Source organism: Lineus longissimus, chromosome 8 (genome assembly GCF_910592395.1).
Source record: "Lineus longissimus chromosome 8, tnLinLong1.2, whole genome shotgun sequence".
Classification (NCBI taxonomy): Eukaryota; Metazoa; Nemertea; class Pilidiophora; order Heteronemertea; family Lineidae; genus Lineus; species Lineus longissimus.
Genome location: NC_088315.1, coordinates 11,878,012 through 11,905,168, shown reverse-complemented (window position 1 = coordinate 11,905,168; position 27,157 = coordinate 11,878,012). Strand labels below are relative to the sequence as shown.

The 27,157-nt window shown below is 39.8% G+C and overlaps 1 protein-coding gene across 1 annotated transcript; it reads left to right on the top strand.

Moving 5' to 3' along the window:
* The first annotated feature begins 198 nt into the window (after positions 1–198).
* On the top strand, positions 199–27,157 carry LOC135492483 (uncharacterized). The gene is made up of 5 exons (XM_064778990.1): positions 199–714; positions 14,243–14,389; positions 18,468–18,600; positions 19,548–19,826; positions 21,019–27,157. The coding sequence occupies exons 1-5, from the start codon at positions 218–220 to the stop codon at positions 21,232–21,234; spliced, it is 1,272 nt and encodes a 423-aa protein (XP_064635060.1). The 5' UTR covers positions 199–217; the 3' UTR covers positions 21,235–27,157.

Genomic DNA, 27,157 nt, shown 5'->3' with positions numbered 1-27,157 from the left:
CTGTCATGGGTCTGCACAAATTTTTTCAGATTCGATGGACATGATGGATATATGAATTTTGTTTACACTTTATACATACACGTAACCATTACACTCACTACGTTGTGTGAGTTATGAAAACCCGTTTGATTTTCGTTTCTGCGTTTCGTTTCTGCGTTTCTGTGTTTCTGTTTCGTTTCTGTGTTTCTTGTTTTACAACTACCCATCACAATGAAACATGGCGTCGATATTGATCACTGCGTCTGTGGCTGCTGGCGATGAAGACGGTAATTCTTCGCCAAATCAAAGTTCTCAAGGCTCAATACCATGCCCTACCTTCCAGAGCTCACCTCTGAGAAAAGAACTTAGCCATGGAAGTCAATGGACAGGAGACGACCTGAATAAATTCGGTATCAAATACGATTTGAAAGTATCGGCACCACGGAAAATCTTCGAGATGATCCAACCGCACATTTCAAGGAATATCAGCATTCCCCTTGTATTCGATACGGATAGTCGGCACATAACTATGACACAGACTGTCTTCGACGAGATTTTGGATTTTGATATCGATTCGTTTGATCTTATTAACATCGTTGAACTTTCACTGAAGAGGAATTTGGACAAGGAAAGTCGCACGATTGGTGGATATATTTTTTCAAGGATTGATAGTGTGAAGACGAACTTGCAGAATAAAAGGTGCCTCGCGCAATTAGATACTTCTAGAGTAGAATGGTAAGTAACCTAAGCCAATCAATGTTCTGATAACCATTCAAAGGCCTATACAAAGCCATACAAAATAGGGCATACATAACTGATGCGAGATTGTCAGGGGCATGGCGATTTAGCGGATCCTGCGGATTCTGCGGAATCTGGTATGCAGCGGATTGGTATCCGGTCGTTTCGCTCCCTGACGTTTTCGCCCCCATCATTTTCGCCCCCAAACTTAGCCTAATACCATTAGGCCCCACGTGGTGGCACTGAAGGTGGCCGCTGCCGTGATGTAATGTAATCAAGCTAAAATCAAGAGAGTGTCTGAGAGTCGCTCTACCCTAAAATTAGTCGTTTCGCCTCCTGGGACTTGGGTGTTTTAAGGATCGTTGCCAGGATCTCGGGCTTGTCACCTGTCATCGCATGATCTTGCTGGCTGTTTGGTCATCAAGAGTGGGATGATTGACTCCGGTGGACGTTTTAGAAAAATCTTTTATTTATTATCATGAGAGTGGGAAATTCTCTGTTTAAACTGATTTGTCATCTGGGAGTCCTGGACATCATCAGTCATCATGTGACTTGAATATATGATGGATCATCAAGGCAATCGTATGTATTGTTGCTCGTGCACAATTTTGCGATGTTGTAAAATAAAGAGAGACGTGTCAACCAGGCCAGTGTAGAAGTTTAAAATGTCCCCTAGAAAAAGTGTCCATCATCCCTATTGTATTCTGCACGATATTAACAAATTAACGAAGGAGCGAAAATGACGTGTGACTCGGCCTATTACCAACTCGGCCTGGGTTATAGATCACGGTCAATGTTCTCATTAGGGAGTTTTTTTTTTTTTTTGCGCGCCCCCGTAGTTCCTAAAATCATTGATTTCTCGGTCCTTACAGTATGTCAGTGTTGATTCAGCAGTTGTTTTGGCAAAGACATGTTTTTTTTGAGTTTCTGAAACCTAGAGCGCTACTCAACAGGCGGCTAACAAGAAACTACGCATTTATACTGTTGTTGCCGACGTATGTGTACACTGAACTTGGGATGTGCGTCGGCCCCATCTTGAAATGCCGTCCAGTGCCAGTTGGTGCGTTTTTCGCTGATTTATGCAAAATTCAACATATCTCAAAAGTTCAATGGTTGACCCTCGATTTTTTTTTGATTTTTGTGTAGCGTAAGCAACTGTCTTTCATGGGAGAATGGTCACTGTAAGAATTATTCAGGAAAAAATGTATAATATAATTTGGGGTTTTTCGTGATTGTCCGGCCCAATTGGCAATATTGCCATTTGGGATGGTGAACAGAGCTAGGAGCAAATGTGACGCTTATGATTTATTTAAAGAAATAAAATACCCGATTTATCATCCTGCAGAATCAGGGGCATCGGGCTTTTCCAGTGATATACGACACAAATGGGTTGTCCTCATGCATTCACTTTGGAAACGCATTTTAAAATAGATGTTACGTCCTGTTAATGGGGCACGTCATCATCGCGTACATTTGGGAAAAACTCCCTAACGAGACCAATGTGGAAATTGTCCGATAATAGAATGCAGACATTTTTTTCATGCATGTTGGGGTTTTTCCGAAATGCTTGATAATCTTGGCGGTTTAGACAATTTAACAGTTATGGAATATTACAAATATTTATTATAAGGATAATTTATCATAATATCGATATCCTCGAGCTGTTTTTATGCTGATTCCGCCCAGATTCCGCAGAATCCGCAGGATCCGCTAAATCGCCATGCCCGATTGTCAGTCACCTTCAATTCGCCGAGTTTCGAACATCCGGGTACTTCTAACATGGCGGCGCCCATGGCACAGCATCAACAGGAGACAAGACCACTAATGAATATTCATAGGTCGAGGCCTGTCAATTAGACGAGTGCATGTTTTTAACACTCAAGTACATATTTGGGGAGGTATTGAAAAAATATTTGTTGTGGCAAGTCTACAGATAATAAAGAAATTATTTGATGAAAAAATTAATTTCGAATTTTGCTAATTGGGTAATAGGGGGCGTGTTTTTGAGTTTTTTCTGCCAGTTGGCTGAAAAGAGTGGAAATATCAAAGTCTGTCTAATTTGTCGATTATCAAAAAATTTCCGTGGTCAATCACCATTTTATTTTTCACCATTTACTTGCCTGACTGTCCGGAATAACATAATCTAAATTTCAGATTCACAACACCACGCGTTCTTTGATGCGTCGCGGTCAAACATTGACAATTTAACTGCTAAAAGGCTTAAAAAATCAATTGTGGTCTTGTCTCCATTTACACTACATTTTGGGTCAATTTCGTGAAAAATTTGAATGTGCTCAAATCACTCTAATTCATTTAGAATATTGTATTGCTGATGATTTAAGGTCAAAACAAGCTAAAATAATGAGAAAAAAACTTAATTTGACCCAATAAGAGTCAACCTAACCCCGGTCTAAGTTCGGTTTCATTTTTACAAGTCTTGTTGTGTTGCCATTCATTTTGTAATTTCTTTGAAACTACTTAGGCCTTGACGCAAGGGCCCAACGCGCCGCGTAGCGGCAAAAAAGCGAAGCTGGCGAAACATTTATAACGGGTCACCGTCACTTATTTATGGACTTATAGCGCATTTACGGGGTTGCAACTATTTTGCTTTATAGTGTCACCAGGAAAGAAAAGCATGCGACCTAACGCCGATCTATTTGTATAAAGTGATAATTGGAAGGTATATAGTAGGAAATATCAATAAAATAATCATTCCATTTCGTCTTTTGAGGGCATTTTTGATTGTAAAAAATATATGTGTACGTCACCGTAGTCTCTGCAATGATAATTTTATCAGAGCAGTCTCGCGCAAGTAGAAGTTCTTTACCTGTTAGTTCTTCACTTATTAGTCTCAACGTCTGGCGCAAAGCCAGACGTTTTCCATTACGATTTCACTACGATGTTTGACAAGAAGGAGCAGTGCGCGAGATATGCTAATGAGCAGACTTCCCTCGCTTGAGTTTCTGAAGAATGTTCCATATCGCGCGAAGCTCATCACTACTGATTATGACAGGCGTGCAACGGTAGGTATCTGCTCCCCAACTTCCACCCTAATACGGTACAATAAGTTACCATTTGATGGGAATGGGACAATGCCCTCACTGTGTATGGAGTCATAGGGATAAGAAGACATTATTCATTAGTGTTGGTACAAGTGATTTTGCCCAAAAAGCATGCGCATTCAAAAAACAAAATATGCAAGGTATCACGTACATGACCATGACGACGTGCAGAAAGTGCACTGGCCAGTGCATACCCTATGGATATGTACTAGCAAACATGGTAAACATGAACAACATCATTATTCATCGGCAGTTCATTTTACTCCGAGCTTTTCCTGAAACATATAGCCATGATGATTAGGCCTACCATGTACCATGACCAATAACAGCACTAGATCATGTAGATGTCAACAAGTTCACATGAACCGTATAATCCTGCATGGCGCATGTGGGGCATGCGTCTAAACCAAAGCCCCAAAATCACTTGTTTTGGTCTATTTCAGTTTCACTTGTGTTTCCCCCGTCTCCCAGTCCATAATACATTTACAGTTTACAATCCCCGATCATGGCCCAACAAAAGGTCATCGGTTGACTAAAGGAACACAACTGTTCAATGTATTTATAGTTGAATGCGATCAAACTACGTCTTTTCAATCGTGGATTGTAAATTTAACCCCATGGGCCTAGGGAAGGCCCTATAACAATACTTTCGACACAGTTATTATCTCCGCTGCCTCCACCATGTTACACACAGTGCTCACTGCTGATTCTAAAATGCGCCACCTAGTCAAAACAGGACATACGTTCTTCTAGGAATAGATCTCTTTCCAATATTTCGTCATTCCACTATCGTCATCACCTCATCATACTTTCATTGACATTACAGGCACACATCCACAGAGCACTCTTCAAATCATCTACACAGTGGTTATCCAACTAGGATTATAAAGGTAATTTCTTAGCCCCGCACAGTGGGTTTCAGTCTTGATAAAGGGGCACTATCCAAGATAAAGTTACAAGAAGTAGTCAATAGGGGTCTCTCACCTCTCACTGTATGTCCACACTATTCACGCTTGTACGAGGAATACATTCAATGCTGAATCTAACAACACCCAGTGCCCTTACTCTGTATATTAGTCACTGGAAGATGGCCCATTTCACTCCTTCCTTCTACTTCACCTATAGTCTCATGGCAAACGCCTCAGTTCTATGATATCACATTCACTTTCAGCTGTCATGCAACGCAACAACTGTGCTATCTGCCATCGCACATCAACGAAGAAGTGCAGCCGCCCACATTCCACCTCACGTCTGTCCGACCAGCTGCAATCCTCGAGGACGCCCCACTGTACCACGATTTCACTACGATGTTTGACAAGAAGGAGCAGTGCGCGAGATAGGCTAATGAGCAGACTTCCCTCGCTTGAGTTTCGAAAGAATGTTCCATATCGCGCTAAGCTGACCACTGCTGACCATGACAGGCGTGCATTGGACTGGTACTGGTTGGAATTGAACATTGAATATGCTGGTGGTGACGCTTTCTGATGAGAAGTTGGTCGTGACTGATGCAGTATCCTTGGACTTGTCCACAGCATCGTTCAATCATTGCTCTCTGAGCTGCCTTGATTCTGTACTTACCCAAATACTAAGACCAAACGCCTGTTGACTGTGCTTTAAGAGAGACTGGCGCCATGCCTAGAGATATGACTGACCCCTATTGGCAAATTTGTATGACTTTATCTTGCCTACCTAGCTGCTGCCTATAGTCTCCCTTTAACTGCGGAACACTTCAAAGTCGATAAAATGCCATGTTCCACCTTTTAATGTGTTCAGACCGCCATTTTCAAAATAATCAAGTCAGGACACTGCCTTCTAGTCTCATAATAAATTTTGCTTTCCTCAATAATAACATTTCTTCTTCTTCAATGCTTTCATCATTCCAAACTTCTCCTCCTCGGACTTTTACAGGGGTACAGTCATGGCAATCAAAACCCAAATACTGAGACCAAATGCCTGTTGACTGTGCTTTAAGAGAGACTGGCGCCATGCCTAGTCTCTCTTAAAGCACAGTCAACAGACACCAACCCCCTCAGACTCAGAAACCACAAACGCCCAACCCTTCCTGCTACCTTAATACTTCTGGATTCTGAAAGTTGTGCCCTAAGCAGCAAAGATATTCCTAAATCACATCCTAAATTTTCAGCTCCATAGCTTGCTTATTCTGGCCAGTTCAGGTCTTTGAATTTGGTGCTGTTGGCTGCAAAATCATGACTTTTTGTCGATTTTGTCCTCTTTCGTCGCTTTGGCACAGTTGTACCACTCTTTGAAATGTCTCTCATTTCTCCAAAAATGTCCAGATATGACTTTCCTTTGTTGGAGAGTTGTGGGATGTCATCTACATTATTGAAAAATTTGAATGTGCTCAAATCACTCTAATTCATTTAGAATATTGTATTGCTGATGATTTAAGGTCAAAACAAGCTAAAATAATTAGAAAAAAACTTAATTTGACCCAAATAAGAGTCAACCTAACCCCGGTCTAAGTTCGGTTTCATTTTTGGCTCACCGTAGGGGAGTCTTTACAATACCGCAGTGTCCGTCGTCCGTCGTCGTCTGTCGTCGTCGTCGTCCGTCGTCGTCGTCGTATCCTGTTTCAAAAACAGTGGCACGTTTCTTAACCGCTAAGCCTATGAACTTGTAACTTTGTACACAGGACTCCCTTGGTCAGATGACCTGTGACACTAAATTTCGGTCCGATCTGATTCTTAATTTGGCCACCAGGGGGCTGAATGTAGATATCTAAAAAGTGTGATATCTCGCTTATTAATGACTTGTTTGGAATGAAATTTTTGTGGTAGGTACTCATAGCAAGGATACATCATATATCATACGGGTTTTTAATTTGACCTACTTTTCAAGGTCACAGAGGTCAAATGGCGTAAATTGGCTGTTTCAGTGTAACTATGGCACGTTTTTCAACCTCCACAGCTATGAACTTGAAACTTAGTACATATAACCCCCTATACCAGATAACCTCTGGTGCTGAATTTCGGTCTGATCTGATTCTCAACTTGGCCACCAGGGGGCCGAATGTGGATATCTAAAAAGTGTGATAATTCGCTTATTGATGACTTGTTTTCGATAAAACTTTTGTGGTAGGTACTCATAGCAAGGATACATCATATATCATATGGGTTTTTAATTTGACCTACTTGTCGAGGTCACAGAGGTCACAACGCAGACACAGATATGGCCGAAATTGCATGTTTTGTGTTTTTCGTGTTGTGGCAATCCAAAGGTCGTGAGTTCAAACCCCGGTCAGGGACGGCCAAAAATATTTTTTTATTTTATTATTTTTTATCTTTTCCCTTTTGTCTTTTCTGACTTGTATCTTACATTTTCTTGATTTTTGGCTCACCGTAGGGGAGTCTTATGTAATACCGCAGTGTCCGTCGTCCGTCGTCGTCGTCCGTCGTCCGTCGTCGTATCCTATTTAAAAAACAGTGGCACGTTTCTTAACCGCTAGGGCTATGAACTTAAAACTTTGTACACAGCACCCCCTAGGTCAGGTGACCTCTGACACTGAATTTCGGTCCGATCTGATTCTCAACTTGGCCACCAGGGGGCCAAATGTCGATATCTAAAAAGTGTGATATCTCGCTTATTAGTGACTTGTTTTCGATGAAACTTGTGTTGTAGGTACTCATAGCAAATATACATCTTATATCATACGGGTTTTTAATTTGACCTACTTTTCAAGTTCACAGAGGTCATATGGCTTAAATTGGCCGTTAGAGTGTAAACTATGGCACGTTTCTTAACCACTAAAGATATGAACTTGAAACTTGGTACATATAACCCCCTATATCACATAGCCTCTGGTGCTGAATTTCAGTTTGACCTGATTCTCAACTTTGCCACCAGGGGGCCAAAAGTGGATATCTAAAAAGTGTGATATCTCGCTTATATTAAGTGACTTGTTTTCGATAAAATTTTTATGGTAGGTACTCTTAGGAAGAATACATCACATGTCTTACGGGTTTTCAATTTGACCTACTTTTCAAGGTCACAGAGGTCATATGGCGTAAATTGGCCGTTGGAGTGTAAACTATGGCACGTTTCTTAACCAGTAAAGCTATGAACTTGAAACTTGGTGCATATAACCCCCTACATCAGATAACCTTTGATGCCGAATTTTGGCCTGATCTGATTCTTTATTCGGCCACCAGGGGGCCATAATGGAAAAAGGAAGAAGTGCAATATCTTGCTTATTTGAGTGAATTGTTTTCGATAAAATTTTTATGGCAGGGACTTCTAGCAAGGATACACCACATGTCCTACGATTTTTGGATTTGACCTCCTTTTCTAGGTCACAGAGGTCAAATGGCGTAAATTGGCCATTAGAGTGTAACTATGGCACGTTTCTTAACTGCTGAAGCTATGAACTTGAAAGTTGGTACATGTAACCCCCTACATCAGATAATCTCTGACACTGAATTTTGGCCTCATCTGATTCTTGATTTGGCCACCAGGGGGTCAAAACTGAAAAAGTAGGACGTGCAATATCTTGCTTATTAATGACTTTTTTTCGATGAATTTTTTATTGCAGGGACTCTTAGCAATCACACGATATTGATCTTGTTGATGTCATAGACAATTATTGGTTGGATCATAAACTTATATATACTGCCCTGTCTTATTACTTGACATCAATACACATCTAAAAATCAATACACATCTAAAAAAAGTCTTCATGCCTGATTGTGTTCACCATATTCACCTCTAAACTAAGCATGATCCTGCCTACTAAAAGATGTATACGGTGAGCACAATGGCCCCTGGCCGTTTCATTACAAGTCTTGTTGTGTTGCCATTCATTTTGTAATTTCTTTGAAACTACATAGGCCTTGATTCTGAAAGTTGTGCCCTAAGCAGCAAAGATATTCCTAAATCACATCCTAAATTTTCAGCTCCATAGCTTGCTTATTCTGGCCAGGGCAGGTCTTTGAATTTGGCGCTGTTGGCTGCAAAATCATGACTTTTTGTCGATTTTGTCCTCTTTCGTCGCTTTGGCACAGTTGTACTGGTCTTTGAAATGTCTCTCATTTCTCCAAAAATGTCCAGATATGACTTTCCTTTGTTGGAGAGTTGTGGGATGTCATCTACATTAGTTTGAAAAAATTCTCAAAATGTTAACCCCTGAAATGTACCTTCATTTACACTACATTTTGGGTCAATTTAGTGAAAAATTTGAATGTGCTCAAATCACTCTAATTCATTTAGAATATTGTATTGCTGATGATTTAAGGTCAAAACAAGCTAAAATGATGAGAAAAAAACTTAATTTGACCCAAATAGAGTCAACCTAACCCCGGTCTAAGTTCGGTTTCATTTTTACAAGTCTTGTTGTGTTGCCATTCATTTTGTAATTTCTTTGAAACTACTTAGGCCTTGATTCTGAAAGTTGTGCCCTAAGCAGCAAAGATATTCCTAAATCACATCCTAAATTTTCAGCTCCATAGCTTGCTTATTCTGGCCAGGGCAGGTCTTTGAATTTAGTGCTGTTGGCTGCAAAATCATGACTTTTGTCGATTTTGTCCTCTTTCGTCGCTTTGGCACAGTTGTACCACTCTTTGAAATGTCTCTCATTTCTCCAAAAATGTCCAGATATGACTTTCCTTTGTTGGAGAGTTGTGGGATGTCATCTACATTAGTTTGAAAAAATTCTCAAAATGTTAACCCCTGAAATGTACCTTCATTTACACTACATTTTGGGTCAATATAGTGAAAAATTTGAATGTGCTCAAATCACTCTTAATTCATTTAGAATATTGTATTGCTGATGATTTAAGGTCAAAACAAGCTAAAATAATGAGAAAAAAACTTAATTTGACCCAAATAAGAGTCAACCTAACCTCGGTCTAAGTTCGGTTTCATTTTTACAAGTCTTGTTGTGTTGCCATTCATTTTGTAATTTCTTTGAAACTACTTAGGCCTTGATTCTGAAAGTTGTGCCCTAAGCAGCAAAGATATTCCTAAATCACATCCTAAATTTTCAGCTCCATAGCTTGCTTATTCTGGCCAGGGCAGGTCTTTGAATTTGGTGCTGTTGGCTGCAAAATCATGACTTTTTGTCGATTTTGTCCTCTTTCGTCGCTTTGGCACAGTTGTACCACTCTTTGAAATGTCTCTCATTTCTCCAAAAATGTCCAGATATGACTTTCCTTTGTTGGAGAGTTGTGGGATGTCATCTACATTAGTTTGAAAAAATTCTCAAAATGTCAACCCCTGAAATGTACCTTCATTTACACTGCATTTTGGGTCAATTTAGTGAAAAATTTGAATGTGCTCAAATCACTCTAATTCATTTAGAATATTGTATTGCTGATGATTTAAGGTCAAAACAAGCTAAAATAATGAGAAAAAAACTTAATTTGACCCAAATAAGAGTCAACCTAACCCCGGTCTAAGTTCGGTTTCATTTTTACAAGTCTTGTTGTGTTGCCATTCATTTTGTAATTTCTTTGAAACTACTTAGGCCTTGATTCTGAAAGTTGTGCCCTAAGCAGCAAAGATATTCCTAAATCACATCCTAAATTTTCAGCTCCATAGCTTGCTTATTCTGGCCAGTTCAGGTCTTTGAATTTGGTGCTGTTGGCTGCAAAATCATGACTTTTTGTCGATTTTGTCCTCTTTCGTCGCTTTGGCACAGTTGTACCACTCTTTGAAATGTCTCTCAGTCTCATTTCTCCGAAAATGTCCAGAAATGACTTTCCTTTGTTGGAGAGTTGTGGGATGTCATCTACATTAGTTTAAAAAAATTCTTAAAATGTTAACCCCTGAAATGTACCTTCATTTACACTACATTTTGGGTCAATATAGTGAAAAATTTGAATGTGCTCAAATCACTCTAATTCATTTAGAATATTGTATTGCTGATGATTTAAGGTCAAAACAAGCTAAAATAATGAGAAAAAAACTTAATTTGACCCAAATAAGAGTCAACCTAACCCCGGTCTAAGTTCGGTTTCATTTTTACAAGTCTTGTTGTGTTGCCATTCATTTTGTAATTTCTTTGAAACTACTTAGGCCTTGATTCTGAAAGTTGTGCCCTAAGCAGCAAAGATATTCCTAAATCACATCCTAAATTTTCAGCTCCATAGCTTGCTTATTCTGGCCAGTTCAGGTCTTTGAATTTGGTGCTGTTGGCTGCAAAATCATGGCTTTTTGTCGATTTTGTCCTCTTTCGTCGCTTTGGCACAGTTGTACCACTCTTTGAAATGTCTCTCATTTCTCCAAAAATGTCCAGATATGACTTTCCTTTGTTGGAGAGTTGTGGGATGTCATTTACATTAGTTTGAAAAAATTCTCAAAATGTTATTGTTAACCCCTGAAATGTCGAGGCCTATCAATTAGACGAGTGCATGTTTTTAACACTCAAGTACATATTTGGGGAGGTATTGAAAAAATATTTGTTGTGGCAAGTCTACAGATATAAAGAAATTATTTGATGAAAAAATTAATTTCGAATTTTGCTAATTGGGTAATAGGGGGCGTGTTTTGAGTTTTTTCTGCCAGTTGGCTGAAAAGAGTGGAAATATCAAAGTCTGTCTAATTTGTCGATTATCAAAAAATTTCCGTGGTCAATCACCATTTTATTTTTCACCATTTACTTGCCCGACTGTCCGGAATAACATAATCTAAATTTCAGATTCACAACACCACACGTTCTTTGATGCGTCGCGGTCAAACATTGACAATTTAACTGCTAAAAGGCTTAAAAAATCAATTGTGGTCTTGTCTCACAGACGTTCATAGATGGTATTTTCAGCACTTCATTCATAAGGAATATGATACGATATAAATAATCAGAATAGATGACTATTGTGTTACGTTTTTCTGTCTTTAGTGGGCAAATTCATTACGTGACAGTGTAAAACGTTGCACGGCAACAGAAAGTTTGCCCATGACCATATCTATATCATAATACTATAAGGCGGCTCGCTAAAGTGCCATTTGGGGGTCGTGTTTCGTCTCGAAATTTTGCACGTTTGCAGGTGATATGTTATCCTGATGCAACGTCATGTTTATTTTCGGAAATTTACTTCAGCGGAGCAGTAATGAGGGATTTTTAATCGGACACGGTCAATTCTCCTTATCACTCACAGAAGCCAAGCCATTGCTGTTCAGTTATGCAGGGGATTAATGAATCACCTGCACTCCCTGTGGGGTGACTAACACTACCTGTTGAACGGCTGGCTGTAGGGGGATGATTGGAACAGCCTGTACACGTGTTGACCTGCTGAACCAAGGTTAATGTTATTTTCAATCCACGATTGTAGGTCACCTGATCTTCGAGATTTCGCGGGAAAGAAATTGTAAACAAACGCATGTGTGCAGTTCAAATGTAAACAAAAATGTATTTTGATACTTTTGGTTGCTGGACTTGGGTTTTCCCGCAGTAAGGAGCTGGGGTCAAATTGATGGTCTATCGTATATTGGTACTGTATTAGCCAGAGCTAGCCCTTGATTATGAAGGGATTTTCAAATTAAAGGTTACAATGGTATGTTAATGTGCTCACCACAGCTTTCAAAACTTGATGTATCTGAAGAGGCACTCTGAACTTGGCATGGCCTTATCAAGGAGCTGCTCACGGTGCTGAACTTCTAGCTTGCCTGTCGACTAAGTGCCTTGCCCGAGATCATGCTACATGTAGGAGGAGCACGCATTTTAAAGTTTTAGTAGTGATAGTGCAATTGGTCCGAGCCATTTGGAGGCCGACATGTGAAGGCCTATCTGGGTTCTCCTTCATCTCCGTATAAAAAGGGGCATATTGCTGACTAAGGAACGAGGTATATTCACATTGCCTCATCATCTCATTCGGACCAATTGATTTACTTTTATATGCACGCATACAGCACGCCACAGGGTCCGAGTCTGTGGACAAATGGTTGGTTTAATTTGTCTATTCGATATTGCTCCTTTGATATTGCATTCATTGCAATTCAATCTATTCAAGGTATAGCCCATTTGAACCTGCCTGCGCCACGGGTACAATGCTAGTGTACATATACATGGCATACTAACCCTTTGACTTGCTAGGCTGTGTGTGTCAATGCATGCAAACTGTATGTAGCGTGCATAATATTACAATTTGGATGTACAGTACCGGGGGAGCTGGCGGTACATTCTGAGATTACCCATAAGTCTTTTTGGAAGGCTCGCCCGTACTGCTTTCATGATTTTTTAATAACCATATTTATTATGAATCTTTGTCTTTCTGACTGTATTGCGCTCAACTACGAATCATGCATCAACGAACCCCACAATGCGGCTTTTTCATTGGCAGATTGTTAAAATTATTCACAGCAAAGACTTTTGGGTTATCTCCAAATGTACCGGTAGGCCACTTTATCCAGATTGTAGTACTAAGTAGGGCCTACAGGTGCATAATGTTAATGTACACTGGACTTTTGGGGAAGATCAAGGAACTTCATTTCATCATGACGGTAAAGGTTACTTCACACCAGGTGGTATGAAACGTCACACCAGGTAGTGTGAGTCACTGTAGCCACAACAAAAACCTAAAGAAAGTTGGATACCTTTGTTTACCAAATTTAAGATATAATGCCTGCGCATCTCTATCCCCATAAGAAGATAGTGAGACGTGACGATGTCAACAGCGCATAAGAATGTTATTGGTTTCACTTGGGTACAAGGTCAAATGTCTGAGTTAACACTAGTGTCCAAGTTAGTGTTAATAACTCCAAGTATTTTAAACACCGTACTGACTAAAGAGACGGCAGCCGTACCCGAAAAACTTTTCAGTAAAGATACGGCAGTATATTTGAGCATGCGCAATACAACTTCATTTCCGGTCTAACTCCCATAGCGACTTTACTCTCACTCCGGGGTTCAAAATCCTGGCTAAAGGTCAACAAACAATGGCAATGGTGTGCAACCATGATGCGTTCCTTTGTTTGTATCTGTTAGTGTCAGTGACTACCTTGCCTGGTGTGAAGTTGTGACCATAATGTACTACAAATTTCTTACACCAGGCTTTATTTACCGAAAAAAAACCCAGCACGCCCTGCACTAGTTTAGCAGGTACCGGATGGGCCGTGGTACCTTTTGAGAACTGTGGGTAAGGTTTTGATGATAATGCTGTAGGGTACAATATGTACATGTAAATAATCCACCAAAAAAGTCACATTTGTTGATTATGCTCATTCCGAGGCCAAGTGTCAGCCTGGTTAAATGTGATTCGTACAATGTGGATGTAGATCTATGATGGCTCTCTAGTCTGAGCTGGCCTTATGCCCTTTTTGCCTGTGACCAATTTAGAAGGGTTCATCTGCAAGAGAAAGATGATATTTTCAGTTTTTTTCTTCAAATTTAATACATGTAATACATGTATGGTGAAACCAGTCCAAAGGCAACACATTTTTCAAGTTAGAAAGAAGAAAATCCCATCTCATTTCCAGTTTCAACTGGTGTAATAACCTCTGTATTTTACTTTCAGGCTCCCGATCTTTGAACGTATCAACACCTTCCTGACGACACTGCAGTCCATCCTAAGAAAGGCATCATCCCTTGATATTGAAATAAATGAGGGAACATTTGTTGATCTCTTCCAGGACTTTGCTAGGATTTTCCTTGTTCAATTCAAGTAAGCATAGTGCTCTGCTGCATTGGATTGTTTGAGTTTTTTGTTTTTGGCTCTTGTTTGAGGCACACAACCTGTCAGCCTACTCCTTGGTCGAATGATGGCTAAGCATTTTGCACACTGAATTCCGGTACTAATATCTTTAGTTCATGTGGCAAATTTGATTTGTACAGCATTTCTCCTGTACCTTTATAAATCACAAGAGCTGCTGTATATGAGTATGAACTAACTTGTAACACATATAAATTTTAATACGAAGTCTAATTTAGATTTAAGAGCCAATTTTTAGCTCACCTCTTAGCAGAGGTGAGCTTATCCCATACCGTGGCGTCCGTCGTCCGTCGTCGTCGTCGTCGTCGTCGTCGTCGTCGTCGTCGTCGTCGTCCGTCGTCCATTAGCAGGGCACGTTTCGTAACTGTTAGAGCTATTGAGTTGAAACTTGGTACACATTTACCCTTATGTAATGACACCTTGGAGACCAAGTTTCGGTCCGATTCGTTTCATGGTTTGGCCACCAGGGGGCCAAACGTTAAAAGTGAAAATATGCAATATCTCCCTTAATAGTAGTCGGGAAATTTTGAAAAAAATATGGTAGGTACTTCTAGCAAATGTGCATCATATATCCTCCGGGTTTTTGATTTGACCTCCTTTTCAAGGTCACAGAGGTCAAATGGTGTAAATTGGCCGTTAGGATGTAACGATGGCACGTTTCTAAACTGCAATGACTATTGATACCAAATTTGGTACACATTTACCCATTAGTCAGGTGATCTCAGGGACCGAAGTTTGGTCCAATATGATTCACCACTTGACCACCAGGGGGCAAAATCCAAAAACCTTAAAAATGTGATTATTCCTTAACTTCTTGCCCGATTGCCACCAATTTGATATCATGGGTACATCAAACCACCATACAGTATATGTCACACAGGTTTTTAATTTGACCTTCTTGTCAAGGTCACAAAGGTCAAATGGCGTAAATTCGCCGTCAGGCCGTAACTATGGCACGTTTCTTAACTGCAATGACTATCGATCAAAAATTAGGTACACATGTACCCCTTGGTCAGGTGATCTCAGGTACCGAAGTTTGGTGCGATCTGATTTGCCGTTTGGCCTCCAGGGAGGGGGCCAAATCCTAAATTCTTCAAAATGCCATTATTCCTAGTAACGACTTGCCCGATTGGCACCAATTTTATATCATAGGTACATCTAATTCTAACAACCATTCAATGTGTCACCCGGGTCTTCTTTGATTTGACCTACTTTTCAAGGTCACAGAGGTCGAATGTTATGTAAATTGGCCATTTTGGGGAAATTGTAATTGCTTGGACCTACATCAAACCTAACGCTACATGACACAATACCATGCTCTTTATCCATCTTTCCTCCACATGAGGTGAGCACAATGGCCCTGGCCATTTCATTATAAGAATGAGACAGTGTGTGATACATCACCCTCTCAGAATTCAGCCCAATTTTTTGTGGGGTTAGATATATTGTCAAAACCAACAGAAATCACGTTTTTTATCTCGAGAACCTGCCAGAAAAAAATTTGTGGCTGTTTTTAGGGTAGGGCTCCAGAGGACCATAATTGCAAAAACACAAAAATCTGGTTTTTGACTTCAATTATCTCTGTGCGCCCTTGTTAGGCCTTCATGATTTTATGATATTTGAATGTATGGGGTAGAGTCTTTCAAAAGACATCAAAATCTTCACGGCTGAATGAGGGCGCCACCTAGTGGCGGCACCTCAAATCGCTATTTTTCACTTTTTGAGCTACATTGAAGGGCCTCCCAGAGCTTGCGCCCTGATTAAGCCTGGCTTATCCTTGCATATGCTGACATGTTGGGTCCTATTATTTCTGAATATGCATGAATGGTGACGGCTTAGTTTGGGCGCATTTGTGTACGGGGCGCTTTTCTCTTTGCCTCTTTGCAACAGATTATAACTCAGAGCGCCCTCTATGAACTTCAGTAAAACTAGTTTTATCATGTTCCTTTGTATCTGTACTCTCTTTGATTATAATGGTATGGAGGCTTTCTGCTTCATTTACCCAATATGTGCTAAAACATTTGCAGTTTTGGTGCAAGGTAATTGACTAGACAGAAGAATAGTTCTTCAACTGGCCTACAGATGGCTCTGCTGACAGAGATGGCAATGGTGTTGCATTAGTTGATTACTCCATACATTGTGATGTAATGGTTTCATTAGTCAAAAAGCCTTTATGATATTAATTTCATTGAGAGTAGAGATAGAGAGCAACATAATAAAACCACTTTCATTGAAATCCATGGAGGGCGCTCTGAGTTTTGGCCCGTAGAAAATAGGCCAAAACGGTGTTTTTGCCGCAAAAAGCGCCCCCTACACAAATGCGCCCAAACTAAGCCGTCACCATTTATGCATATTCAGAAATAATAGGACCCAACATGTCAGCATATGCAAGGATAAGCCAGGCTTAATCAGGGCGCAAGCAAGCTCTGGGAGGCCCTTCAATATTGCTCAAAAAGTGAAAAATAGTGATTTGAGGTGCCGCCACTAGGTGGCGCCCTCGTTCAGCAATGAAAATGTTGGCGTTTTATGAAAGACTCTACCCTATATATTCATATATCATGAAATCATGAAGGCTGAATGAGGGTGCATGGAGAGAGTTTAGGTCAAAAACCAGACTTTGAGTTTTTCGCAATTTTGGCCCTCAAGACCCCTTCCCTTAAAAGGGTCGCAATTTTTTTCCCAAAGGGTTCCAGAGATAAAAAGCGTGATTTCTGTCAGTTTTGACAATATATCTACCCCCACAGAAAATTTGGCTGGATTCTGAGAGGGTGATGTATCATCCCCTGTTAGAAATTGTCTCATTCTTAGAAAAACTGGCTCTTAAACAAGTAAATTAGTATGATGAGACAATGTACCGGTACATGTATTGTTTTTCAAATACTCACAGTGACCTGAAGAAAACATGGGCACTGTCACTGTAACTTGGCACGGTCATGACAGTAAGGGGAAAACAGTTATTCACTGGGGGGAAAAAAACTGAAAAGAGAAGTAAAATAAAGCTGAGGCTGTTGGTAAGACAGTAGATCCCCAGGCATGCCAGGAGGCAGAAATCAGGGGCATATTATAATTTCTAAGTACTAGCTCTTGAAGCCGATAATTCGGAGTTCTGGAGCTTCCTCTGCACCATGTCCTCTGTCGGAGTGCTACAACTTTTAAAGAACTCTTTCAAAATGTTGCCTCACTCGTGACTTGTACAGCTCGTCTTTTGTATCATACATGTTATACAGTGACAGACATGTTTTTCAAGATTGGCCATAAGGGTACTCTTAGAAAAATGATCCACTCAAACTCTGATCTGATTTGTCACCTTCAGCCATTTTGAACATGGAGTAAAAACCACATGACTTTTAAACGCATTATGATTGGCCACGGACTCCAAATGTAATCGATACTTGTAGAAACTTGCAAAAACTCGACTAAAATTTACGAGCATGTTCGTAAATTGTTTCATGTTTCTCCTTGTTTCATAAAGTTTCAAGAAGGAGGTTTCTTTATGTTTCTTGACCGGTTAACACATTAAACTTCAAGAAACTTTTAGGTTTCAAGTATCATAATAGCCTGTCTGTCACTCAAGTTTCTGTAAATGTTACATTATTTTATTCTGTAGTCGTAGTAAACTGTCCAACGTTGACTTCATGGGCATGGTGTAGAATAAAGCATGTGTAGGTGTACAAATTGAAGGCATTTGGCATTGAGCGGGATCGACCACTGGTGATAATGGCCTGAAAAACTGTCATTGTGCATCTGATTCTATGTAGTAAGAGACAGACCAACAATTTTAATACCTTTGTCTAGTACTTGTTGTTTCTGAGCTGGAATACAAGAGAATTTGGATGCAAAATGTCTGGTTAATTTTGAAACATCTGTCAGATGAGAGTTATATTATACAAAAGTTACCTTTAGTTTTAGAAGTGGTAGGTAAACAAAATGTGTATTTTGGTTTATAATTTTTATCATAGGCTTCATCAATTATGTATGTAACGTCGTAAAGTGTATGATGCTTATCACTGATGTTTGAATGCAATTTCAGGTCTGCTGGAATAAAACGGAATTTTAAAATGGGAGGAATGGATGTGGTGTCTGTGAATGGTCTCCGTTATGATTATGATGACCATCTGTATGGCAGTGTTGAACTCCCTACTGTAGTGGTCACTGTTGCAGAGGTATGTACACCAAAAACAAGATATGGCTCATTAGAAACAAGTTTTCAGTGATAGCTCTGTTGGGCCTCAAATTGTTGAGAGAGACAGAGAGTTGAAGCTCATAATTGTGGACATGGAATCAGTGAAAATCTATCAGTGATGATGGGAAAAATCTTTTATAGTAAGTCAGGGTTTAATGGAAAAACAAGGTTTTATATCATCGAAAAAAACGGTTGGCTCTAAAAAATTGTGTCAAACAGTTCAGAAATTCAGGAGACCGCAATAGCTCAATTGGTAGAGCCTCGGGCCGGCAATCCAAAGATATGGTTTGAATCCCAGACAAGGCAACTTGATTTTTCTGTACTCACTTCATTCTTTCCTTAGATTTTATAAAGTTATTTCCGACATGTCAACATTTTCTTATCATGAGATGCACGGTGTAAACAACACAGTGGTTTGCCATTTCAACAACACATGTAGAACACATTCATTTTTGCCTAGGGTTTTGATCTATCGGGTATTAAGTGTGCTCTCTTAAAATTTCCATCATCTAGAACTATCATATGGTTTGAGGATCTAATGAACTTGGTTTTATCATAAAAAAACAAACAATTTCGGACTAAGTCCGAAAAAAAGTATTTGATTTGAATGTAAGGGTCTTTTAATGACTGATCAAAATAAAAAAACCTCTGCAATCATTCTCCTGTTCAATGAATGTTTAGAAAGCAAACAAAAAGTCTGATAATATGCTGAATCTTGTCCATTAGTTTGCAAGTTGTATCAAAATGAGCTGGAGGGTGTACGATAAAACAATGTTACTGCAACAATATCATGAAATTGGCAATTCATGAGAGTTCTTTTATTAAAATGCAAATTTGAGCTAGTAGTAGTAATGTGGCAAGTATATTTTCTGAAAGTTTTGTCACTTTGCCATACAATATGTAGGTTTCTTTTCTTACTTCAATCAGGTAAAGAAAACAGCAGTAAGAAAACGTTCACCTTCTGGAAGAATATTGCGCGCATCAAAGATGTCTAAAACTGAGGGAAGGCTTGATGTTGGCAATACTGCTGTTGCTGCTGCTGCTGATGTTAGAGATGGTGAGGATGATGATGGTGATGATGTTCACTTCAGCAGTAAGTTACGTGGACAGCTAGGGATAGAACTCTTGGCTGATGTTGGTCGTTCCTGTTTGAAGGAGGTGAATAACAGACGTATGATCCTTGGCTTGACAGTTGAGGTAACACTGGTATGTATTTGAAAATATCAGTTTTCCGAGTGACACTATTTTTGTGAGAGGACTTCTTAACCCCTTCATTTAGGGTTTGGCAATTATCCTGTGGATTATGTGCTGAGAATGCCATGCTATTTTTTTGTGTGTTTATGTATGTCGGCAAAATGCTAACTACACTCATAACCCTGTGGAATCGGCTGCAATCTCCCTAAGTATCTCCCACTTTTGAAAGTAGTAGTCAACCACCCTTTTCATGTCTTTAGTGCAAATCCAGCCTCGGCTACTAACAATGTCCTCGTAGTGCGTACATTCTGATTTCACAGGGTTAATTCTTTCAAAATACTGCGGGGGACCCACACTTTAGTTTTAAAGTTAAGTTTTAAAAACCAGGGTACTCAGTTTTGAATATATTTGAATTCAGTGACTACTTTTTTTGAGGATCGTTTGCATTAAAATGTTTACTATTTGAGAGGTGAAACAAATTTGGAAAAGCGCTTTAGAAAAATAGTATATATATAAAATAGACCAAGAAGAAATAATACTGAAGTAAAAACTGACCACTCCTTTAAACTAAAAAGGAAAAGTTTCCTTTCTCTCCCAAAACTCTAGTGCTACTATTGCCAGCCAGACCCTACAGATTCGCACCCTGGATAGCTGTCTTGTGCCACATGTCCCCACTCAATCTCACCATCAAAGACATAACATCTTGCTAGCTTTGATATCTTCATCCTGGCATTTCCACAGTTGGAACTGAGCTACGTAGTCTCTTACAGCACAGTGATGTGGTCCCATGAAATAGTTTTTAATACTAAGTAACGGGGCACCAGCCTGGATATCACTAATATCCTTACACCCATTTCTTGTCTCGCCTCCTAAATGATACCTTAGCTGGTTCATTTTCACTTAATCTTGGTAACCCAGCAAATTTCCATTTTGGAAAGTTTCCAGGAGACCTGCCTTTGCATGTACTTGTGCGGCAAATGTTGAATGATGTTTTTCATCATAACTAAGCTGGTCTAATTGATAAATGCAGTTGTAAGCTTATATGATAATTAAAAAAGAAACTGCACTAGTGGCCAATCATAAAGTTGCACATTATTGCTCGCAAAAGAGGATTTGCTTTCATATTTTAAAGCTCTCGAACTGCTGCGTGGCATGCCTGGTAAAGTGTATGCCCCCAATTTATGTGTTGCCTTCTTTTTTGCAGATAAGACTTACTTGTTTGGATATAGACATGAGTAAATTTAAGCAGATGCAGGAGAAGCTACCCGAAGACAATCCATCTCATGTTGGTGCTATAAGTTATACAAGAGCTTATGACATGTTAAAGAAGGATGATCGAAAGGAATTGATATCCATCTTGCGGTACTTATTATTACTATCAAATGACTCTGCTGCAACATTTTGGCCCAGAATGCCATAGATAAAGGGTCTTTGGAAGGTGCGCCATAACCGGCCAGATGAAATGGAATTTCCTTTTTTTGCTATGCTTATAATTTTTTTAGAAGTTATTGGAAAAAGTTGTGTATCTCTGACCTTGGCTATGAAAACCATTTTGCAAAAAGGACATTTGACACTGTAATGATGAAATTATTCCATAGAACATCATGAAGGACAGCTTTGTGACTGATCAGTGTGTGCGGTCCTTAACTGAGAGGTCAAGTCAGCTAGGAACTGACAACGGCCCTTTTTCTCTTTCCATTGTAAAGTTTTTGAAAGTTTTCCCTCGATTCAAGTCAGTATGAAGATCAGATCCAATACATCTTGATCAGATTAGGTGGGTAGATAGGAATTTGTGTTGGGGATTTACCAGTAGCAAAAAAATCTAGTTGTCCTCTTTGAATATCAGTTTGTAAAAGTATTGCAGTTACTGATAAACTATCCAGTATTAACAAGAACACCACAGTCAGTGAATGGTGTTGTGACGATCAGTGATCGTTTGTTATTGCGATCAGCTGACTTCTCCCTTGACCCGGTTTGACCCCGTTATTGTATTATTATTTCCGCGCCAAAAAATTGTTTACTGAGATTTTGCGAGATGTTGGCGAGACTTAGGTAACACCCATGGGCATGTGTGTTCAAGACAGCACTTCGACTCCGTCCGCGATTGAGTGAGGATCGCCGCCGGTTCTGTACTATTCTATAGATGACAACGCCCAGAAGTTCGTAGCGAGATGGTTGAAATGGTTGAAGCAGCGTTGAAATGGTGGTAACGTTTTTATGATTGATTCACGCCGTACTTTACCGATAGAATGGAAAATGCCATAATTTTACCGGTGTGAAGCCTTTCACGCTTTACGTACATTTGTATACGGCCGATGCACTGACCGTGTGTATCGTGCTGTGTTTGTAAACGTATCACCAGTTTGTGTCTTCCTCTCGCTAATGTATAGCTATCTGTGCATTTAATTGACATGGTTTTCTATAGTTTGAGAAGGGGTCTAAAAGGGGGGTGTATTAATGTTTGAAGGTGCATTCTGGTCTTTGCGGACCAGGTGCTTCGAATAGGCTCGCGTAGATCAGGTCGACCTGAGCAACTTTCCACTCCACTCTTTTAGGCCTATTTTCGATGAATGGGCTGTAATGTTGTTGATTCTCGGTTAGAATGAATCGTTATCGTTTAGTATTTTAGTCCATTGGTGTTATTGGACATACTCGAACCTGTTATATAGACTTTAAAAATTATAGACCGTGCGAACGGATTTCTGGAAAACCATTATATAAAACCCAGTTGTATTTTGGGACTAAAAAGATGTTGTGTTAACCCACGGTTTTAATCTGTGTATGTTGACTTCAGGTGACTGTTTGATAGTTATATTGTTAGAAGCCAGTGGGTGTGATTCCATCACTGTCTCTCCGCTTACGCCAGAAGCCGTGTTGACGATTTGGACGAATCCGCCCTGCAGAGATCGAGAAGGACGAGGCCTTGCTGTTGACGTCCCTCCCCGTTTATAGAATACCCGTGGCGGTATAGTATTCTTAATTTACTGGCTAGTTTATTGTTACGACCTGCCGGCTAGTTAGGACTAGTCTGTTGCCATCTGGGCAGAACCGGTTGAGTCGAAGTCATTTATATAGTCCTAGCTAGCGGTCAGGTTGCTTCAGTCAGCCCGAGTCAATGTTACAGACTGTTTGTGTTGTAGCACGCTTTGAGTTGTGAGAAGCATTTTAGTATATATCCCTTAGCGGAAAAAACTTGTATTGATATATTCCCCTTGGCGGGAAGATAATTTGATATATATATATATAATCTACTACGCCCTTCTACTGACGTTCCGGGCTGGAAGACCGAAGTCTGCAATCAAACACGAGACGGAGGATAGCCTGTTGTAGATGCCGGAGAAGAGACACCGCAATCGTGTGTAAAACTAGTACGGAGCCGCTGGCTCTAGGCTGAAGCATTTACAGCTGTAGTGAATTGTAGGTATCTTATGATAGCTTGTACCATATAAATATACAGTCCTCTTCATAAAGTAATTAACCTCTGGCATAGTTCTTATCGTCATCTTGTCAATTCGTTGATCGCCAGAACAAATGGTGACGACTTGTAGAACTATGTACATGTTCTTTATAAATATTCTATCGGGCTGTGAAATGCTCTCAGTGACAGACACTTAACTTTCAATCTTAAAGCTGACATGCATGCATAAAAACCTTAGCGAGCAAGTAAGAAAACACTAACGACCGTCCGCCATGTTTTAAACGCCCTCAGATACGATAGACTACCAGCAGGCCGCAGTGGCGCTACCGTATTCACTAACAGAGCGCTGGATGTGGAGCATCGAAATGAGCATCATTTCACATTATTACTATATTTTACCCTAGCGACCTCACGCGACAGTTGTAATAAGTCAAATGCCTTGTCATCATACAGGACCTCAAAACACGCATGGTTTTGATATTAGCAAAGAGGGAAAGTGTTTTGCATCTTAAAAACTTGAAATAAACAGGTGCATGCTCCTATAATCATAGCAGCTTGTCTTATAATGTTCCGTTTATGAATCTTATTGTTTTACTTTGTCAATGGGCAATTTCCAAGGCCATTTTGAAACTGAAAAACAGATGGCAAAACAACATCCGTCTGTCAAGCCTTCACGCGAAAACAAAGCCTAAAAATATATGTCCTCATTCCACAACGGCTTCATGGCACAGTAGGTAAGACAGTATGTAGTGGCGGTCAAGGGCAGAAAGTCTTGAGTTCGAACCCGCTCGAGGAATAATATTTTTCTTTTTTCTTTTCACCTGATCGCCTCTGTGACCTGTCTGGTCAATGGACTTGTCGTTTGTGCAGTGAAGTGAGACCTGTCACTGGGTGTCTATCATGTTTCAACTGAAGTGTTTTGGCGTTTGTGTTTTCGGACTCGGCCGCTTGGGTTTTTTATGCATGCATGTCAGCTTTAAAGTTGTGAAAAATGAACTAAAAATATTAGAAGGGGTTGGTTTTGGGGGCTTAGTTAGTATTTTCTATATATTCTATCTATTATCATTCATGTATAGGTTCTTTAAATTTTGTCATGCTTTATATGTTGTGTCATGTAATACTATGTGTGTGTGGGTTTTTAAGGTGAAAGTTGTGCAGCAATGCGGTATCCATGATGTTAAATACAAATTTCTTCACTCTAAGGAATTTCTTCTTTCTTATCAGGTCAAATCTATGCATCTTTCTGACCGGTGCGAATCTGACACAAGCGATGAAATTTTACTATGGTTATTATTAGGATTGTCTTGACATGTAATATATTTTTAGAGACTAGACTTTTAATAGGCCAATCTACAGCATATATTTCGTTTAACTTCCAACTAAGGGTAGCACAGCTGGTAGCATCATCACCTAGCATGCACTTCTTAGACTATTTTCTGAGGTAGCGCTCTGGTTAGTAAGCACCTAAGAATCTACATGTATTTACTGTTATGTAATTTAAGAGCTTAACACATTATTCATTGTCTTGTCTTGTTTTGTTTTGTATTGTATTATATTGCATTGCATTATATTGTTATTCTGTAAACGTCTAAAAAAGCAATGAAAGCTGCTACCGTACCCTTCGTTTAGGGGTCAGAAGCAGGAAAAAAATGGGCTTAAGTTCTGTACATCATAAAAACATTTGTACTTCTGGGAATCTAATGGAAGTTCCTGGTATTGGCATTTGCGAATATTGCAAATTTTTGTTTTGCCAGTGCCACCAATTGTGCACTAGTACCATGGTTCGATCCAGGGCCGCATAAAGCATTGGTGGGAGGCAACTTTCTTAAAGAGCACAACTTTCTCCAAAGACGACCTCGAAAATTGTGTTTCTCATACAGATTGCAGCATTTTCGGGGCGAAAAGCGGTGTTCCCCAATCCACTCAGAGAGCCAGCTGCTCCATCCAGGACCAAAAGTTGAATACGGCCCTGCATGATATCTGACCACAATGATGTATTTTTAGCTCAGCTGACTAAGTCAGACGAGCTTGTCAAATAAGTTGTTCAGTGGCGTCCGTCTGTCCATCCATCCATCCATCCATCCATCCATCCGTCCGTTAAACCCATGGTGCACATTTTGTAACCGTAAGACCTAGAGACTTCAATTTTGCATTTCTGGATACTTCTGGTCAAACTCTACTTTCAAAACAAAATTTGTCGCCATTCGACCTACTTCCTGCGAGCGAGAGTGCATGAAGGAAACTGGCCTATATCGGCCTAGGAGCAGCAGAATTAGTCGAAATATGCTCTAATATTAAGATAAAATTCTTGAAAATCTATTTTATTGAGAAAAAGTTCAAAATTTTAACAGGAGAGGGCGCTACCTGCCTTTTAATTATTTCTGCCGATTCAAATTCCCGCCCGATGACGTCAGCCATCAATGAAGTCTCCTATTTGCCAGTTCTCAAAACATGGCAGCTACACAACAAAAGCAGTAGCTCCAGGAATAAATCACTGTTCACTTCAGCTTCGTAATCGATTGTACCCCCACTTTATTGTGTTTTGTGTGGTGTTCCTATTCAATCAACGATGTAAGGCCTTATTATGTTGGTTTTAATTGAGAAGGTGCATTATAAGCGGCGTACGAAATACCGAAGCGGAGACAAAATGGCGGCATGTTGTTTACGATATGTGCAATAATCTTGGAGCTCAATGACACTCAAGTACCCAATTTTCTGCTTAAAAAGTAGTCTGGTAGGCGATATTATCACTAGTTCGTTTCAGTGGTAGTCGTAAGGTCTTTAGGGACTAAATTCAGAAATTAGTTCTTGAATATTTGGCGACATTTCTGTGAAAACGATATCGGAAGTGCATGCTCTGTTCGCGATGACATCGCCGATGTATTTTGAAGTGGAGAATTCCCACAGTATGTGCAGTGAATCGGCATGATTCTGTTCGCCTATTATGTTTTAGTTCTACGATTCTTTCATGAGTAAAAAGTAGACATTCTAAGCAATACAATAATGTCACTCCCATAAAAATTGATTGGAAATTGAGGGAGCTACGGCATTCTCTTCGGCAACTGGCAGCGCTGAAAAAATACATTGCATACTGTACAATACCAAATGGCACATTTTAAAAAGCGCTCATTGGACAACGTAGGGAATCACCAGAAATGACGTCATCGCTGGTCTAAATAGAAAACTACGGTGGCGCAGTAGAGCACTAGAAAAGGTTTAGCATTAACTTCGTCATGCAAGCTTCAGCAACAAAACGATTTCTCATGAATGATTTATTTGATCATCATCAGCTTGTTTCCCCTGATAGATAAAAAAATGATTTACAATTTCCATCAAAGTTTTCTATTTTTTTGTATAGTCACATGTTATTTAACAGGCAAGGAGCCAAGCAGTTTTGAATATTCGCGGGAAAATACTTCGTACTTGTAAACGAGGCTATGACAATGAGTATCCTCATTCATGGCATAAACTTCATGTTTCGGTAAATACTTTCATGCGATGATTTCACCCGAATTATGGTCAGGATTGAGGAATGAACAGTGGCATAATTATGTCAACCAAAAACATTGGTACCGTAGTGAACGCAAAAGGATATCAAATACCATGGAGCATGCCATTTTCATGCATAATGAACTAAACACCGGGAAGATATTAATGATATTAACTCAGCTGAGCGCCAGGCCCTTGGGCCTCTTGTTTAGCCTAATTTGATGCATTATGCATTGGATCTGCCTATCAGGCATGTCAATTCTAATTGGTCTTCTGAATGCATGTAAGTGGGAAGAATAAAAAAATATCCTCTTGTGCTCTAAAATTATCAGTCCGTTGTAAATATTGACAAATAATATTAATAACTAATTATGGTACCCATCCAAGTGTTTGTTATTTTTTATTTATGGCTGAGTCTGCATTTCTACAGGCTGTC